Here is a 20,010-nt window from a genome sequence, read left to right as displayed (position 1 = left end):
TCTGTCCCCTTTGTGTCTAAGGCTAATCACCAGAGATGTGAGTAGTTTAAGGTGGGTGAATGAGCTTGGTGACTGTCAAATACCCTCCTCTGATTAGCTTCCATGCTCTGAGAAATCCTAAGTTGTTTTGCTTAAGCAGGTCCTCTAAGCCCTTTCCCTCCAAGACACCCACTGTTGAGCTGGCTGACAAAGGGCCACTTTTTGATTGAGGTAAATAAAGTGAGATGAGGAGTTAAATACCTTCCAGACTGAAGCATGCCTTCACCAGAGCTGCTAACCTCAGTTTTGTTTTGCAGTGAGAAGTGACAGGTTAGGGGAGGACCCCAACTCCAACTCCAGCTATGGCACACTGTCTAATTACAAAGTGTAGTAAGACATTGACATCGAAAGCTTTACCTCAGATGAAATGAAATATGTAGCAATCAGCCAGGCAGCTGACATGCAAAAGTAAATTAGAGGGCCAGGGCAGAGACAAGCAGCAGACCCCACACTTGATCCGAGGAGCCGAACCTCGAAGACAAGGTAGCAAAAATAAAATGAGAACATATGGCCTTGAGCTCCTCATTTGTAAGTGGTAAGACTCAGGAGTAGACTCCTCAATTTGTGCTCCAGTGTATACCTTGCAAGTAAAGGCTGCTGGGCATGTGGTGTATAGTCTGGAAGAAGGTCATGCATTGAGATCATTTCCAAGAAACAGATTATAAGTTTGATAAGCCAAAGTCTTGGCTCCTCAAAACTTACATTTGTAATTCATTAATCATATCATGTTCTAAATCATGTTCTAAAACAGAGTGAAAATTTCTAAAATATTCTGGCTATCTGGGCAGAAAATCATACAAGTCAGACAGGACTAGGCCAAGTCAGTGGCCCATCAGAAACTAAAGGCTTCTCTAAGCTTTTATTCAAGTGGTTTCTTTCCAAAGGAACCTATATTTGTCCATAATTGTCTTTAGTAGGAAGTGAATGATTAAGACCATCAAAATGGAGACTCTTATGGCTGAGCTACATGCATTGAAAAGAAAGTCTAGCCCATCAGGTGAAAAAAAAAATCTCTGCCTTGGCACAAAAGTGAGTATGTGTTCATTTTCAGGAAGTAGAGGCTCCTTACTAAGCTCCTCAGTTAGGTGTGAGCCACCAGCTATTACTCACTACCTGTGAGTGACAATTCTGGCTCTTCTGCTATGGGTTCCCACCAATGCTGAAGCTCAAAGTACAATTCCCATTGACAGAGAGTGTAAAAAACACAAAACAAAGGTCATAGCGATTAGAGGAGATATCCTATAGTCTCAGCTGACAGATGGGCACTGAGATGAATGCGGTCTGAATGCAGAGCTGCTTCAGGATAACTCAACATTGCTTTGTTATCTTAGAATAAGGAAGGAGACTTGTTGAATGTGATTTGTAGTTGAAGGATCTTATACTTGTTTTTGAAAAAGCAGATTCCTGACATCTACCGTGCCACAGACATTTCTCCAAGTAATAGGGATTTGTCACTGACTACAACACATATGATCTCCCATGAATTCATCGTCTGGTGAAGCAGACCAATGTTTGCAATATTTACTGACTACAGTTGCAGTGATAATTATGTAGTACCAAGAGGAAGTGTTATGAAAATTGGCCGCAAAGGTGGGTTCATCTGTCTGAGGGGGTGTGTGCAGAGGACATGGAAACAGAAAGTTGAATAATGAAGCAAGAGTTCACTTCTGAAGAGTTGAAGGGAGGGCCATTTCCCAAAGGGAAGTTGTAATGACTACCTCTCTGGTCAATTTAAAGATGCAGCCATTTTCTTAAGAGAATAGAGATTGTTTCACTGGGCTCACCACTCAGAGTTTAAGAGTGCCGTGAAGGGATTTACACTGTCTTTCCAATAAAACTTAAAGAAGAAGGAGGAGAAGGAGGAGGAGGAGAAAGAGGAGGAGGAGGGAGAGGAGGAGGAGGAAGAGAAGGAAGAGGAAGAGGAGGAGGAGGAAGAGGAGGAGGAGGAGGAAAAGGAGGAAGAGGAAGAGGAGGAGGAAGAGGAGGAGGAAGAGGAGGAGGAGGAGGAAGAGGAGGAAGAGGAGGAGGAGGAAGAAGAGGAGGAGGAAGAGGAGGAAGAGGAGGAGGAGGAGCAGCAGCAGCTCCAAGAGCTAGGGCTCTTTTTGTAATTATGGATTAAATAAAGGAATCCTGAGAACAGGGAATGGCTTATTGGGCAGGGAGGAACCCTTTAGATATATGAAAGTACCACTTTCCTTGAATGCAAATTTGATAGGAATATTCTAGGCAGACATTCACAGATGCACAGAATGGAGGCCAATGACATGATGTGCCTCACTGGCATCACTTTGTAGCTTTTAGTATAATATTGAGCAAATTATTTTATCCCATGAGCTCCAGTTTCTTCATCTTTAAAACAAATATAAAATGTGAATATCTATGAGGACACATGGGGACCAACAGTGCAAAGCACTTGAATATTATAAGGCCCAAGCTGAAGACTTGGAAGGAGTATTAACATAAATAATAGCTAATATCCTTTCATAGAGAGGCTTGCCTATGAATGCTACACATATATCACATTTTTAGGGTTTACTTAGGCTAGTCATTATTATTTATTGAAATCAATATCTTCGGAGTCATGCCAGCATGCATTATACATCTACTACAATGTAATCGTCCTAACATTTTGTGTCATGACGTCAGATGTAGATTAAGAAGATGAACTGAGGATTGTTGTTGAGCTCTGCAGTCACTTGATTGTATTTTCCATGTAGACGGCCTAACTCTCACTAACGATCTTCATTAGCGTGCGTCGCCTTTTCCCAACATTACCACATGCATAAATAGAACAAGTAAAATATACGGTTACTCTGGACCGATGATGACTTTACAGAGAAAAATAGAAAAAAATGGCTATAAACATACTTCTGCCTGCACTTTAATAAGTAGCTGACAGGTTGAACAAACTGAAGCTCTGAGTATGTTTGTCTAATGTGCATCAAGAATTACAACACTAATTAAAAGTATATATTTCTTCTGTCCATCAAGACTTCATTTTCTTGGTTTATAATGGTGTCAGACTTGACATTCCTCATGATTTGTCTCTGTCCTGATTACCAGGGTGCATACTTACTAAAGCCCTTAAGTTAAAATTTCACTCTCTTAACAGAACTTTAGATATTTCTCTTTGGCTATATTTGGGTCAAGTTTTATTATCTTCAGTGTTCTCTCCCTTTTCTACATTTAAAGCTCTCTGTATAGTTTTTGTTGACAAGTTTGTCCCTTGACGAGCAAACTTAAATCTGTTTGTCTGACCTGATCACAGAGTTTTTAAGGACATCTCTCATAAGTCATAATCTTGGCTAAGATTCTTGAAACTTTATGATAAAATATTCTAGTTAGTATTTGGCCTATACTTTAGGTTTGTTTCACTTAAACACTTTATTCTTACATTTTGTTCATTATATGAATGGCTACATTTTATTTTTAGAGACTCATTTTTTATGATTATGTAGCAAACAAAAGAAGTAAAATATCTTCTGCTTAATAAAATATTGTTTTCAGAAAAGATGCCAGGACCTTCATGTTTAAAGTAGAAAGATGTAGATCTAACTCAACATTCTACTGTAAATATCTTCTTAACCTGAAACAGAATGCTTTCAGCTAATTATGTTCAATTCTAGCATAAAACAAACCATCATTTTCTGAAGTGGGACAGGTGGCAGAAGGTTGAAAAATGGCAAGCATTTCTCCCTTAGGCTGTGTTTGTTCAAAAGCACTGTCCTGCTAATATTATTGGATCAAAATGGAGTGCTGTGTGCTAACAAGCTAGCAAAGAAGGGAATGAAGGCTTTATGAAGCCAAGGTCATGAAGAAACTGTTTTCTTTTCCCAAGACAGCTGTACAAGGCTCACAAAGACCCTTCCTTCAAGCCCGAGGCAAATGAATATATCCACTGAGGGAACAAGCTATGCCACTGAGACGGACTTTTTTTTTTCTAATTTAGGGTTTGACCAAGTAAATCTTTTACAAAGACAAAAATGATGATTTCATGTACCTGTTTGGAAAGTAGGATCATAGCATCATTTTAAAATAGCATCACAGGGGGGCTAACAGAATGTGAGAACTGGTGGCTCCTTTCCATTGTCTTCATGATCTCATGCAGATTCTTAGCCCATAGGAAGCTGGGGTCAGATGTGCTCACCTTCCTCACCCAGGGGAAGTGTCAAGACTTAAGCCCATGCTGCCAGTTCTAAGAGTTCTGTTACACTTCTAAAATCCAAACAGAAATATGAGAAGCACTGAAGAGGTCTAATCTCCCTACCCAACAGTCACTCAAGAGCCAAAAATATTTTTTTTCCAAATGAAATATGTTGGTTATTTTTTTCCATGTGATCTCAAAGTGCCTAGCATAGACGGCAATATCTAAGAGAGAGAGATTGGGATGTTTGCCTTCTACAGATAGATTTGGAGACAAGATTTGTCTTTTGATTTTTGTTTTTCTTTTTTTTTTCCCCACGCACAATTTACTTAAGCCCCACTTGCAAGGCACTGTTCAAATGACTTGTTTTGATACTTTATTGGTGTTAATTTTTATAGGAAGGTGATACATTTTGAGCTTCAAGTGACTATAAATTCAGTTGTTTAAGATAGATTTTGCTCATAGCAATATATAGAAACATTACTGAGCTCATACAGAGGGAATCTCGGTCCATAACATGTTCAGAATCTAAAATGGTCACTGAAGAAAGAAAAATAAAGTGAAGCTCTAGGGTTGTAGTCTTAAGACATTTTGACAGATCAGACAGAGGAAACTCTAGTCTGATGATAGCCTAATCCTGGACTTCCATGTTGAAGTTTAACAGGACATGGGTCAGACTCTGTTGACAGCTGTAGCTGCAGATCTTATATGGAAGGAGGAGAAAAAGGAAATTCTCTGACTTTGATTTGGTGACCAACAGTTGTAACTGTTCTTTGCCCATGTCCAAACCAACAGATTTTCAGCCATGGGGTTTCCTAGTTCTGTAACAACCAGACCCGTGCTCCCCAACATTCTAAGATGTTCTGTGACATCTAAGAGGGTAGCATATTTTTGTGAACACGGTGTGCTTCATCCTTCCAGTGTGAAGATCAGCTAATTTATGATCAGTGTGAATACGCTTCAGGGAAAAGCACTGGTGATACTTTGTGTCCAGTCAAGTAGTGTTCTATTGCCAAGTAACTTCTACAGAAAATAAACCAACTGGCTAAAGTCAGAGGGAATCAACTCACGCATTATATGAGGAGTACATCAGGTAGCAGACAAATGGTGCCCATTTTCATGTTCATATTTTCTGAAAAGAAGGCTGCCTCTTTTCTCAGATGTGACAGGACAGGGATATAATATTGACCTCTCTTCTTTCTGTATGTGTGCACAGAACGATAGGGATATTCTGAGACTAAGTAACTTTGTCATTAGAAAGAGAGACTCTTCTCTATATTTCATTTCAAATACCATGACACATTCTTTGTTACATAAGAAACACAAAATGCCCATGGGACTTCTTCCCAGGGCAGTGTTTGTATCTGATGCACAAATGTTACCTCCAAGTCTTTGACACTCCTCCTTGTCAGCATCAAGAATCAATTAGCATTCCAGCATAACTCATTTCTTCTTTGTGTTCATGGGATTACCAAGAGGAAAGAAGGGGACAGTATTGCTTCTTCCTCTCCATCAGTTTCACTTTTCTAGAGAACGATTCTTCTATCACCCACCCAGTTTCAGAGAATGACGGCTTATGCTAGGATTAAACACAGTTAACTTAAAGACACTCCATTTAGAGAGCTACAGGGAACATCTTTAGAATGCCACTGGGTATCGCTTAACTTTCTAATATCAGACATTAAAAATGCTTAACAATGGATGAAGAGGCCCTGAGTTTTCATCTTGCATTAAGCACTAGAGTTTATTTTCCTATCCTGTCTAGGAACCCTTGCAATTCTGAAAACTGTTGGTTGGTCCTTATTCAGTCAACGCATGTAGCAATTCCTTCAATAAAAGAAAGAAACAAGTGAGAATTCTTAAATAGTGGGTATTTCAAAAGTAACTTCTATAGAGCTATTTCCTGTAAGAAATGTGTCCAAGAAGGACTTGTACATATATGTTTTTACCATGATCCCATGTGTGTTTTTGTTGTCATCTAAGCCCACAATTAAAAGTGTTGAAGTTATAATTTTTAAAACTGAGACAATTGAATAAACTACCTGGATTTAATTTTTTAGAAGTGTAATTTAGAAAGGATTTAAATTATCTCTATTTTCCACTTTTTATTGCAGGATAACAAATAGAACATACACACCACTTAGGACTCTAGTTTTATGTAATATATATTGAGGAGTGAGTAGGAACAAACCATGCTGGCCTAGGATTTTACTGAGCTGCATAGAACTTAAGAGGACATCAGAAGCAGGTCAATCAGCAGTCACTGTGCTCTCAGTGACTTTCAGAAGACAGTTTCTTCTTTGGTGTCAAGTGTGTTCAGCCTTGCAGCAAAGGCAGGGTCTGCCTTTGAGATGCCTCTGTAAATGGAATTTTACTTTTTCTTCAGTCCTTGGAGAACTGATGTGTTTGCTTACTGGCTTTTAAAACTAGGCCCCCAACTTTTCTCTTTATATGTACTGGGGTAGAGGGGGAAATTCAAAGGGCCGGTGTCTCTTTGTTCTTCCCCAAGCCCACAATTAGTTGCTGTTTCTGCTGTGTAGCTGGAGGGGGAGGGAGGGGTGGGCCAGCAGTCTTTTACTGCCTACAAGAAAGTGTTCTGCTGGCTTCTTTGTCCTTTTTGTCAGGGACCACTGCCTCGCTAATTGTCCTGCTCAGGGGAAGCGCGTGCCCTTGCCAGTATTATCTGATTCCTACAGGACTTTCAAGAGTACTTTGTATACTGACCCTTAACGAAACACAAATAAGATTTCAATCCCCTTCCCAAGCTGTGGCCTCCAGCTTGCTACCTAAGAGCTTTAGTTAGGGTGTAGTCACATTTGTACCTGCCTCTGTGTTTTTTTTTTTTTTCTTTTCTGCCCTAGGTGTCTACCAGTAGTTTAGCCACACCCCTGTCTGGAAGGGAGGTCGAGGATGAAGGGTAGGTAGGAGAGGGGTAGGCACTGTAAAAGTCAGAAGGGAGAGAAGACGAGACAAACAGCTGCACTTGTCAGCATGGGGATAAGTGTAAATAGATTAATAGTTATTTACAGAGCAAATGGGAGGTAGCATTCAGCAGTGGAATGTGAGTGTCTGAATGGAATGGGATGGGTGTGCGGCCGGCCGTGGGCATTTTGGCAGATGCTCTCTGGACTGAATGGAATGACTGAGTCCGTTTATCTCCTCCCAAGACACAGTTAAGATGGATAAAATCATACCATTCAACTCAAAGTTTAAAATGAAAAGCAAAACTCAAGCCTTTACTTCTTCCTTCCTTCCTTCCTTCCTTCCTTCCTTCCTTCCTTCCTTCCTTCCTTCCTTTTTTCTTCCTTCTTTCTTTTCTTCTTTCTTTCAGTTTTTCTTCCTTCCTTCTTTTTTTCTTCTTTCCTTCCTTCTTTCCTTCCTTCCTTCTTTTTTCTTTTCTTTTTCTTTTTAAAATCTTTTTTGTTCTTCATGATTTCCCACAGCCTTGGTCTCTCAGGGTTATATTTCTATTTAAAAACTAACCTCCTTGCCTCCTGTTAAAAACACATACCAACAGGAGTGATTATCTTCCCCTTCATTGGCTGGAAGAGAAAACAAGGTTACCATGCCTCAAAAATTGCAGCCAAGAGAAACTGAACCATAAGCTGGTGAGTCCTCTGGAAAGAAGGCTCAGAATGACTCTGGTTAAGTGACAACTGGCAGTCACTCTCAGCAGACTTAAGGCAGTTTCACAAGTTCTAGTCTGTCTGAGGGATAGTGCTTTGGATAAATTATTTTTCCTTCTCTGAAAATGAGACAGTTGCTTTTCAGGTAAATTGACAGATTTCAATTAACTACATAATTGTCTCACTGCAAACCAACTCTGAGCTTTGGAGCTACATGAATTATAAAGTATTTCTGAATTAAGTCCACCACAGTATGTTTGTTTGTTTTGGTTTTTCAAGAAGACGTTTCTCTGTGTAGCCCTGGCTATCCTGACACTCACTCTGTAGAGCAGACTGTCCTCCAACTCATAGGATCTGCCTGTCTCTGCCTCCCAAATGCTGGAATTAAAGGGATGTGCCATCACACCTGGCTCCACCATAGAACTGGATCTCTAGCTAATAGAGTATAGATTCCTCAAAGTTAGACCTGGATGACATGCTAGCATTGTGGGTTACCTTGTAATGCATATTCTAAAGCTGACCATGGTGATTCAGGCTTATGAGTCCGAGCTCCTCAGGAGAATAAGGCATCAGGATGGAATAAGTCTAGAGTTTGAGTTTCATCTGAGAAACATACAAAACAACATCTCAGAAAAGAGTCTGCAGTGGCATCTCCCTGACCGTGCTGCCCATTTCACCCTAGTCATTTCAAACTTGTCCCCAGAGTGATCGTCCGTCACATAAATTTATATTTAGTGCTAAAATGAAATATTGCCTTATACATACAGCTATTTGATACGCAGCTCACATAAATCTATCAGTTGCTCTTTTTCCTTATAAATATTGTAGCAACATGAAGGCTAGAGCGAGGCCATGGCCACTGCTGTTACTCCTCCTCCTCCTCCTCCTCCTCCTCCTCCTCCTCCTCCAAGCAGTAATACAGCATTTATTTAAAGTAATTTCTCAGCAGTACCATGGTCTGGGCACACTGTCCCTGTTTTGACTAAGTTTGTATTCTATTTTCCAATAATCTCACAGTTTCACTGGGTGTTGCCTTGTACCACAGATGGGTGGCTTTACTTGGTACATGATGTGTTTGGGACATCATGCCCAAATTTTCACAAAGCACACCAAATAATGCCAGTTTTATTGAGCAATGAACTGTGGCTTACATGACTAATACTGGGGTGTCTGGGTGTCTTTACAGCCACAGTACACGAACCTGGGGCTCCTGAACAGCATGGACCAGCAGATTCAGAATGGCTCCTCGTCCACCAGTCCCTACAACACAGACCACGCACAGAACAGCGTGACAGCGCCCTCACCCTACGCCCAGCCCAGCTCCACCTTTGATGCCCTCTCTCCATCCCCGGCCATTCCCTCCAACACAGATTACCCAGGCCCACACAGCTTCGATGTGTCCTTCCAGCAGTCCAGCACCGCCAAGTCGGCCACCTGGACGGTAAGAGAGTCTTACTCCAAGCCTCAGGATGGTCTTCACCATGCACCAGCATTTCTCCCTCTTCTAAGTTCAAATATTACTTATCCAATGAGGAAATACATCATCTTTGAATATTGAACAGTTATCCAGAGTAGATGATAGTCAATGCAAAAGCCTTGCCTAGTCTGGTAACTCAATATACCGACTTTGGTTTTGACCAGTGCCAAGTGATTTGCAGCCTGTTTGTTCCTGACTGCTGCATACTCTTGAGAGGTGCTTTGTATGCAGTTTCAGGAAGATAAAAAACGTTGGGACAATGAGAAGTATCACTGTCCTAGAATATAAACATTTTTTGGGACGTGCTGTAAAAGATGAAAATGTCTTAAGAAGAGAGTAACAAAATAAAATGGAATAATTTAAGGTGATAAACATTTCCTAAAACCAATATATTTATGCATGTGTGGCTATAGTATGGATGATAGTTTGTGGATATATGTATATATATATATATATTTAAAATGCTTCCCCCCCATCAAAAAATCCCTTTGACTATTCAGAATCCTGAGTTAGTGTAAAGGGGTTCTGATTTTAAATTTTGGAGAAACCAACTTTCCATGTGTCCTGGCTATAGCTCTTCTAATACTTATGCATCCATTCCTGTCCCTAAGTTAAAAAAATAAGAAGAGACAGGGGCAGGGGCACAAGGCTGTATTCACAGCTTCTCATGAGGCTCAAGTTGGAGTGTCACAGTTTAACTCCTTTTCTGAACTACAGAGGGAGCCTGAGTTCTCCCTAAGCAACTCAGGGAGACTCAGAGTAAAAGGAAAAAGATACTCAAAGGTACAGGCCACTGTAAAAGACTGGTCATGCCCGTGAGAGCCTAGGGAAAACATAGAATATTTAATTCATATCTCAGTTTACATTGTACTGTAGAATAACATGAATAACAGTCACATATAAAGGGAAAAACCTACAAAGCTCTCTTTAACTATTTTAACCAAAGTATGCTGACTATAGCAACATTTATATTTATCAAATAATTTACTGTTTGTAGAAATCCTTTTAGATATCATTATTTCATTGAAAAATTCCTTTTAGAGCTTAGCTAGTCCTTTGCCACTTTAGCAAGTCCTACTCTCAAGAAAATATCTCCCTCTACTTTACCTTCTATAGCAGTGGCTCTCAATGTGTGAGTTGTGACCTCTTGGGGTCAAATAACTTTCACCTGTGTTGCATATCAGATATTTACTTTACAATTCATAACAGTAGCAAAATTACAGTTGTGAAGAAGTAACAAAAATAATTTTACGGTTAGGGAGTCATCACAACCCGAGGTGTTGTATTAAAGGGTCATGACATTAGTGACAGGGAGGACCACTGTTATAGATAGTACTGAATTGGCTGTCAGCTTTCACCTGACAGCGTATCCATGGAGTTTATGGATAGCCTGTGTTCATCCCACATTCTGGCATCATCTTCTATCTGGTCCTTCCTTTCCCTTCTCTCATTTTAGTAGCAGATAGCATGATTTTGTATCACCCGTCTGCTATGAGGAAAGCTAGAGAACATGTAGATTAACCCAAGTGCTACTCTTTCAGTTTGTGGGACTGGGGTGTTTCTAATTCCTGCCTCCTCAATGGAGTGTGTCATTACTGTTTCTGGCTTTTCAATCAGGAAGTCCCTAAACTGTCTAAAATTAAACTTACTTCAGTGTTCTCTTTTCATGGTTTGAGAAAGTGTTCTGTTATAGCTCATATTTCAAGTATGAAAGCAGTACCAGCTTAAAATGTGATCTTCCCTCCATGTCTTGCTTGTCAATTCTGCCACAATCTTTGATCTCATTGGTATTTACAGTCTTGAAGATGGATGCAGAAGTTGAGTAGATTTCCAAATGCACAGGTTTTTCTCAGTGATGTTCTGCTGTACACCATGACAGCAGTCTCTTTCACAAAGATATGTGAACTTAGGGTGGGAAGTGGAGGGTGGTATTCACAATTCTCAGGTTCATCTGTTAGTTGATTGGTTACTGAGTCCTGGGTCCACATCCCTAAGTAGATAAAGACTATGTAGAAACTACCAAAGAAATACCTATTCCCTTCTAAAGTCATGTAAGAAGCCTGGAAACAAAGCTTGATGCAGGTGGAATAGACAAATCTTCCTCCCCTCTTTCTCTCATCATATCTTCTCCAAAACCTAAAGACCCACTTGAACTTTCAACCCAAAGCCAACCCATATACCATGGAGAACCTTCTCTCCAAGAAACAAAATGTCTTACAAAGAGCACTGGGGTCCACTGCTTAAAGTATAGATTAGGCAGGAAGAAAATGATTTGGACATATATACTGATAAAATATCCTTGATGGGATAGCAACATCAGAAGCCCAAGGTTGAGGGTGGGGGGAAATACGGGCATTTAGGTTTCAAAGTTCTGGATAAGAGCCAGAAAGCTTGGATGGTGGTACGATCGTCAGTGTGACCTTAGTCACGTCACATCAAGCATCTGGAGTTTCATCATTTCGTGCTTTGGTGAGGACGAAGATGATGACAGTTACTGTTGTCAGAGGTGAGGTAGCAGTACTAATAATCAGGACAGAAAGCTTTAGAGCAGACAGGGTTCTCATCAAGCACACTGACTTCATAAAGAAGTGGACTTTGTCAGGCGGTTTGGCATCTCTTGAGTGGCTGTTCAGTTGTCTATGATCTCTATAGAATGAGGGTTCCACTAGTGTAACACAACCAGCTATAGTTTTTTATCATATTTATTTATTTATTTACTCCCAAGCAGCCTTATTTCATGGCTCCTGGCATTTCTTCAAAATCTAGATCACTGGAGTCCTTATCCAGGTACCTGTAACAATCACCTATGAAAACAGAGTTTCTTGAATATTTATGCTTTATACACAGAGGCGTCTAATTATTTACATATGCTTAAATCTATACATAGGCTTTGCATTTTAAAGAAAAGATACTTGAGTATCTTAGTTGTGCCTGGTAACTAAGTCTTTTACCCCAGCTTTAAAATGGGAAGCCTCAACAAAGACAAGTCATGTCCAAGGGTCCTCACTCCAGAGAGTATCTTCCCTATATTCTCTAAACTGTCACTATTTCTAACTGACAAAAAGGTAGAGGGATGCTGGAGTAGGCCTGTACCCTACAGAGCTGGTCTCGGAAATCCTGATGTCCATGTGTCCTGTAGAACTGGACTCAAATTATGCTGATGTCCAACTGGCAGATGGATATTTTGTGCTGTATTACATAACACTTACTTCCCAGGCTCCTTTGTATTTAAAGCAATTTACTCTAAACAAGATGCTACATCTTGAGTCTTCCCTCAAACTGGAAGTAGCTGAAGTAGCTGCCTATTCCTTCTAGTGGCTCTTTAAGGAGAAGTTGGTTTGGTTTGGTTTGGTTTGGTTTGGTTTGGTTTGGTTTGGTTTGGTTTGGTTTGGTTTGGTTCTTGCGCCTCTGTATCATCTGTCATCATGGTGTTCTTCTTCCAGAATCTTCTGGTTTAACTCTCATCAATAATATCAGCATATAAATAAGATGCTTAGAGCACAGGGACATGCACTTCACTTCTGCTCTAAATACCTAGAGTGACTATGGCTCTAGCTCTGGAAAGGTATATGTTTTTAATCTCTCCCAACAAAATAAAGCAACACATCACAACATGTTCCTATACTCTAGTTTACACACATACACCTCTCAACTAGATGCTTAAGGTTTTGTTTTGGACTTTATTCTTTCAACAATTAGTTTGACACTAGTTAGAGAAGCCTGTTACTTAATATTCTGTGAATGGTCCAATGTTTTACCTGAGACTCATCAGCCAGAGGACATTAGAAACAATGTACTTAAAAGACATCAAGAAAGGCAAGCACAGATTTCATCTCTGCGACCTACTGATTCAATGTAGACTTGCCCTCAGATTCACCCTATTGGAACTTGATTTTCTTTCCTTACACATATGGATATCAACACTTTGTTCTAAAGCATATCCAATGAGTAAATGCACCTATTAGTGTTAGGCTAGCCGTAGGTACACACTTGTTTATCATTTTTAATCTGGCTGAGTCTGCATTTGTCAGTTGAATTTGACAAATTCAACTTTTCTTTTTTCTTTTTTCTTTTTTGTATTTCTAACTTATGGTAGCTTTGCTGAAGGTGCAGTTACATGTAATAATTGTTTAAAAAGTCTCCATTAACCTTTTAAATGATTTTGGGATTTTAACATGCATACTTCACTCACTAAGGACTATAATATTATCCCCCTATCCGAATACACAGGTGTAGGTATCACTATGTTTTATAACTAGAAAAAGCCTATGCCTGTGTTGGCAAAGCAAGCCTGTATCAGTTTGTGCATGCTAAAGATGCAAGAAAACCAATAGCAACTTGTGTTCAGGAAAGCCTGTTACCATTCTATGTACAGATCAGAATGCTAGATGGCTATTAAACAGAACCATAGGTACTGGTGTGGAGTGTTTCATCAGAGAAGAGAGTTTACCCATGAGAACTGAGAATAATAGGAAAGAAGCCCTTGAAGTCAAGGGTGTTTGTTTGTTTGTTTATTTATTTGTTTGTTTTCTACTGAACTACAGCAAGGAGGTTGCCATCCACAGACCCAGGCTGGCTCTGATTATTGACCTCAGCCACACACCTTTGCTAGCTGTGGCATTATTTATTTATTCATTCACTTATTTAGCAGGCCATGACATAAGCAGATTGAGTTCTCTGTGAACACCGTCAGATTAGGTATTCTCTATTTTTGTTTAATTGAACTAGATTCAGACTGACATCATGACATTGCTCTTGGGATGAAGAATCATTTGGCTTCTTGTGGTTTTCTCTCTTGATAGATTTTGAAAACTTGTTAGGTAGAAACCCTAACCTAGACAGGATCAACATGGAGTACATGGCGGGTCCTTAACAAATATAAGGAAGCCTTGTTTGTAGTTAGTTTTGAGCCATATCCTCCAGTGAGACTTACCATGAGCTGTTAATGGACATGGCCCTTCTACCTTGGCCCATGGTTTGTAGACAGCCTTCTTCCTTTGCTTTTCTTAATCATACCAGGTTCCAGTTATGTTCAAAGCTTTGAAGAATGTGCCTGGAGCCAATGGAGAGATTAGGGAGGTGTAGTTTGAAAAGGGAACAACTCGTTCCCTGGCGAGTTCCATTGATCCTAGCAATTGAGTCTCTGTCTCACAGGCAGCCAGGCAGGCTGTGATGTGCGCCTGTGGTCCACTCCCTGTCATCAGGTTACCTGTAATGTAAGACTTTCAGAGAAAGGCTGCCAGCTCTGCAGAAATCAAATGCAAGCCAGTCAATTGCATAGCCCTCTGGAATTCAGACTTATGGCTAGCCCATCAAAAGACATGATAAACTTCTCTACGTCGCCTGTGATTTGCGGATTCTTCTCATAGAGAAAATATTTCTGGGCTCAAGCTTTGGCTCAGTGGTGGAGTATAGTGTTGGCATACATAAGATTCTGGGTTCAATTTCTAACATGCTCTGTCTATGTCTCTGTCTCTCTGTTTCTTGCTGTCTGTCTCTTTCTCTCCCTGTGTCTCTGCCTTCTTGTGTCTCTGTCTTTCTGTCTCTGTCTTTCTTTCTCTTACACACACACACCTTAAGCCTTAATTTGGCTTTAGTATAGTCTCACAGTTAAGTCACAGTTAGATTTTATTGCTGAAAGACAGGAGAGAAATTGGTAGCCTATAACAAGGATATTTTTAGTTCTTGGCATAGCTGTTCTGTAAATTACCTGAGATACGTATAAACGCATCTTTCTGTACATCAAACACACTAATGAGTTACCCAAGCTATTTCTTAGAACACAGAGTACTAAGTAAGAATGTCTCAAATAACATGCTTGGTGACTCTCAGTGATGGTTAAAGTGACTGCCTTTGGGGTTTGATTTTACATGCATCCTTAGACAGGCATGCTACAGAAGAGATGTTCCTCAGTCCAGGCATAATTACTCAGCCATCTAGCTGAGTCTGCGTTCATCTGATCTGATGTTTATCACTCTCCCACTTTCTTCAGAGTGACTTGTAGACTGAGGCATGGAGTTTCTTTCTGGACAATTAATGTTGATTTATTGTGTATGAGTATTGATAAGGACCATTGATCCAATGGAAATAATTTTTTAAGTTATTGCTTTTAAACTACAAAAAGAATCCGGATTTTTCTCTATCCATCTTATTCTTTCTTTTCTTCCCATCCCTGAATCTTCATCCATTTGCTTCCCCATCTTCTCTATGCTTCGTCTTCCTGTCTTTCTCCTCCTTTCTTAGTTATCACTCATAGTGACTAACCGAATTTTCTAAGTATCACTAGCCAATGAGTGTGTTGTTTCTCTATTTCCCTGGAATGGTGGGCTAATGTGGAGAAAATATTGAGGATGCCACCAGGGCAGGCATTTTTCCAGATCAGAAGTCAGACCCCTGAAGCTTCAAATTCAACAAACTACTTGACTAACGATGCGATAGGGCCACACTGTAGTAGAGATCTCAGACATATTGGTGGAAGGAAGCCTACTGCAAATACTGTATGGAAGTGGGTTGACAAAGCATGCCTGCAGGATCCGTACCTTACAGGCCTAGCTTTCTTTCTTAAGGGAAGCAAGGCCTGTTGTTAAACAATGAAAAAGAGTCTAGAGACTCTGATTTGCATGTAACACCTCCAGATCTTTAAATGATAGTAATATCTTCTTTAAAAATGTAATAAAATACTATAGGCAAACAAAATAGTAGGCTAAATTTTCATCCTGTACAACATATTGACAGAGATAAGGGAAAGTTATTTGAAGTTTGAGTAAAATAACTGCAGTCCTCCGAGGTAGAAAGTATCAGTGACTATCAGCTTTATTTGATTAAGAAATAATTCATTGTCCCTTTCACAGAAAATAGACATTGAAATCTTGTTACTTTTTTTTCATCAAAATCATTTTTTTTAATTGGATGTTTTATTTACATTTCATATGTTGTCCCCTTACCCCATCCCCCACCCACCCAGGAACTCCCTATCCCCTCACCCCTCCTCCTGCTTCTCTGCTGGTGTACCCCTACCTACCTCCCACTCCCACCTCCCCACCCTCCAATTCCCACCACCTGGGGTGTCCAGCCTTCATGAGGCCAAGAATCTCTTCTCCCACCTATGCCTAGTAGGGCCCTCTGCTCTTACGTATACAACTGAAGCCATGGATCCCTCCCTAAGTGCTCCCAGGCTGGTGGTTTAGACCCTGGGAGCTGTGGTTGGTTGGTATTATTGCTCTCCTCATGGGGCCACAAACCCTTTCAACTCCAATGGTCTTCACTCTAACTCCTCCATTGGGAACCCCATGATCAGTTCAGTGGCTAGTTGTGAGCATCTGCCTCTGAATATGTCAGACTCTTGTGACCTCTGAGGAGACATCTATATCAGGCTCTTATCAGCATGCACTTCCTGACTTCCACATCAGCATCTACCTTTGGTGACTGCACATGGGATGGATACTCAGGTGGAAAGGTCTTCAGGCAGCCCCTCCTTCAGTTTCTGTCCCTCACTTTGTCTCCATATTTGGTCCCTTGGATCTTGTTACATTTAACCTGGCAGTTCATTAACAGTGTATACTTTATTATTTTTTCTTATAGAATCTATCTTTTCTGCCTTCCCATAGCTCTAAAATTTTATCTTATAAAATCCCTGATATTATGCAGTGTTTTATACTTACATAAAGTATTTTATTTGTTTTTGCTCTTATCATTAGAAAATTTATGGAACTCTGTGCCTTAACTCTAAAATTAGACAAAGCTATAATCAGAAGTGGGCAGTGAGGTTTAACAGGCTACAAATCAATTGTCTCAGCTTACTAACTGATAGTTTATTTTAAATTGGCACATACAGCATCTTCTCGAATAAAGATCACCTGAAAATTGATGCATAAACAGACAATAATACCAGAAGAATTTTTTAATGACTCAAGAAAAACATACTATATCATTAAGGTCACTAGAAATCCCTTAAAATGAATATGTATTCAAAATCAACCCTGGAGGATGTGCCTTTTACTGTGGGATATTTGCTGTTGGTACTTTCCCATATATGAGCTTTGCACATTCTTGTTCCTGTCATCTCCTGGTGAACCATGTCCACCAAGTGTACAGTTTATTCCCTAGCTCCCATCCATCTCCCGAAGTACATATGCCATCTCTCACAGGGTGAGTTAAAGCAATTGCATTAAATCAGCCTCTTGAATTAATGCCAACAACAATCAGCATATTTATGTTGATTGCTTCCTTGTTTTTCATTGCTTCTTTGCTCCTTTTTGGTTTGTGGGTTTGTTCTTCATTTAATGATATCATTTGAAGTGACCAACTGAGATTTATAAATGTCACAAGTCCCTGGGTATCCAACTTTTCCACCTTCCTGGAGTGGTAGATGAGTGGAGACTTGAGATCATGTAAGTTTTCTGCCCAGCACCTATTCTTTCTGTGGCACAGAAGAAATGGTTTTAGACTAGGATGGTATCTTAGATTTTTTAAACCTTGAGATATGTTCTATATATGGAGTGGTTTTTAGACCACAGAGTCCTGTAATTAGGTACAATGGTACCCAATGAGAATAATTTCAGTTGGCGTCTTTCCCGTGGTTTATAATAATGTCCTTAACCCTATCATCAAACTGAAATTCAAAATAAAATTTAAAGTAGCTTGAGAACCTATACTTAATTTTTTTTGAAAGATCAAGCATTTATCTATTTATTTTTATGAGTGTATGTGTATGGGCACATATGACACTGTATGTGTTAAACTAAAGAGGGACTCTTCCTTTAGAAATATAGTGAACCATCACATTTACTTTGACCTTTATTGAAGGTTCATGTGAACAAGCATAACACTTGCCACTTCATTGTATCAGGGGAAACTGAGTCTCCGTAGGTTTTCTGTAGACTTAATGCCGAAAATGCTTAATCTCAAATCCCCTAGTCAAACAGATTCTTCTTCCTTTGGTACGTTTTAAAGTTTAGGGGATTTTTCCCCCCTCTTGGGCCTTTTTTTTTTTTTAAAGCAAATAAGGAGAACAAGGATCACTAGAAGTCTTCTCATTGATTTGTGAAGTCACGTGACAGGTATCTGCAGAACATAGCCCCTTAAGTAAAGCATGGCACTCAGTAGGCCACTGTGGGGTACTAATAAGCAAGAGGAACTGGGGCAGGTGTTTTGTTTCTGCCCATCTGTTAAATGGGTATTATAATATTTCCTTGGCAAGATGGCTTTGGAGTATAATTAAGGTTTATGAAATGCTTTGAGAGCCTGGGAGATTCTGTTCTCAAAACATAGCATGTTATTACCTCATCCTGGATTTCTGTTGCTTAGATTTATCTTCTTGAACTACATCATTCACATATTTACAATTCAGGTAGATTTTCCAAGATTTTCCACCTCAGTTACAAAGACACAAAATGACAAACTGTGTATGTTTAAGTATTTGGGTATAAGTATTGAATGAAAAAATATACTTTGAAAAAAAGATTTATTTTTATTTTATACATATTAGTATTTTGCTTCCATGATGTGTGTGTATTGTACACATGCCTTGTGCCTGTGGAGGCCAGAAGAGGGCACAGGGTCCACTGGAACTAGATATAGTGAAGGTTGCAAGTAATCATGTGGTTGCTGGGAAGTGAACCTGGGTCCTATGGAAAACCCAGCAGCACTTTTAACCACTGAGCCATCTCTCCAGTCCTGTATATACTAGTTTATAATTTAAAAGACTTTCATTTTAAAACATATTTAACTTAATACAACTCTGAGAAGCAGTAGGGTGAATTCATGTTGATTACACTTTTATAACTTGAGATACAGTTATAGCTTGTTCTTTGAGTCTCCTTCACTCACTTTCCCTTATATCTTTGGTATTAATTTAGGGAATGTTTATAAATATGAAGCCCTAAAATTAATGTAAATTGCCTCTACTCTGTTTTTATATTTTGTATTCTTAAGAAAAAAAATCACATTTTCTCATTCAAACAATGTCATAGTTATGGATTACAGTTCTGACCAAGAAATCCCCATCAAATAAATGGCATATATGATTAACCATATATCATAAAAGCAAAGTAATTGATGTTGTAAACACCTATATTCACACAAAAATAGCAAAATGATTTTCACACTCCTAGAGTTTGCTTAACCCTCTTATAGTCCTTGACAGATGTGTTAAGTTTAACTTGTAACAAAATTAGAAGTTTTTTTTCTTTGACTTCCCTATAGCTAGCTTTATCATAGTAAACATTTTAATTAATATTTTCATGTGGTAGAATTTTTATACACTCATTAGAATAATTTAAAAAGTCTATTTTCTCAATATCATCTTCAAAAAGTTTAGTTTTTTATATATTATGTAGACTGGATTTTTTTTTAAATCTTACTAAGGGTTTTACATATAAGGAAAAACCTTTTTTCTTACTGAATTTGAAAATATATTGGTATGGGTTTTTATTATCCTTCCTGACACCCTACTTCCCAAGAGAGAACAGTCTTCTACAAATGAGAAAGGCTTGGAATACAGGAAGACTGCTAGTTCTTTGCCTTCTAATCCCTTGACTAGAGGGTAAAGTCAAAGGCTAGGGAATTTATTAGACTTAAGGCTTATTTTTACACACTATGCTTGTTGACTATACTTACCTTTTCAATCTTTCTTTACAAACTCTGGAACTAGCAGACCAGACGATGCTTTTGGGAAATATTTGAATGGTTTATATGTAGGTAAAACAGATTAACCCACAGAGGAG

At 39.3% G+C, this 20,010-nt stretch overlaps 1 protein-coding gene across 6 annotated transcripts in view; it reads left to right on the top strand.

Moving 5' to 3' along the window:
* Tp63 (tumor protein p63) overlaps positions 1-20,010 on the top strand; it is a 203,997-nt gene that overhangs the window by 124,418 nt on the left and 59,569 nt on the right. For all 6 annotated transcript variants that reach the window (XM_028783900.1, XM_028783902.1, XM_028783903.1 and 3 more), the window contains one exon: positions 8,996-9,250. In XM_028783900.1, coding sequence (XP_028639733.1) covers positions 8,996-9,250 — 255 coding nt within the window. The remainder of the gene's footprint in view (positions 1-8,995; positions 9,251-20,010) is intronic.

The sequence above is a fragment of the Grammomys surdaster genome, unplaced genomic scaffold, assembly GCF_004785775.1.
Source record: "Grammomys surdaster isolate TR1022 unplaced genomic scaffold, NIH_TR_1.0 1166, whole genome shotgun sequence".
Taxonomy (NCBI): domain Eukaryota; kingdom Metazoa; phylum Chordata; class Mammalia; order Rodentia; family Muridae; genus Grammomys; species Grammomys surdaster.
The sequence above is the reverse complement of the archived record's forward strand: the minus strand, read 5'-3'. Positions and strand labels throughout refer to the sequence as shown.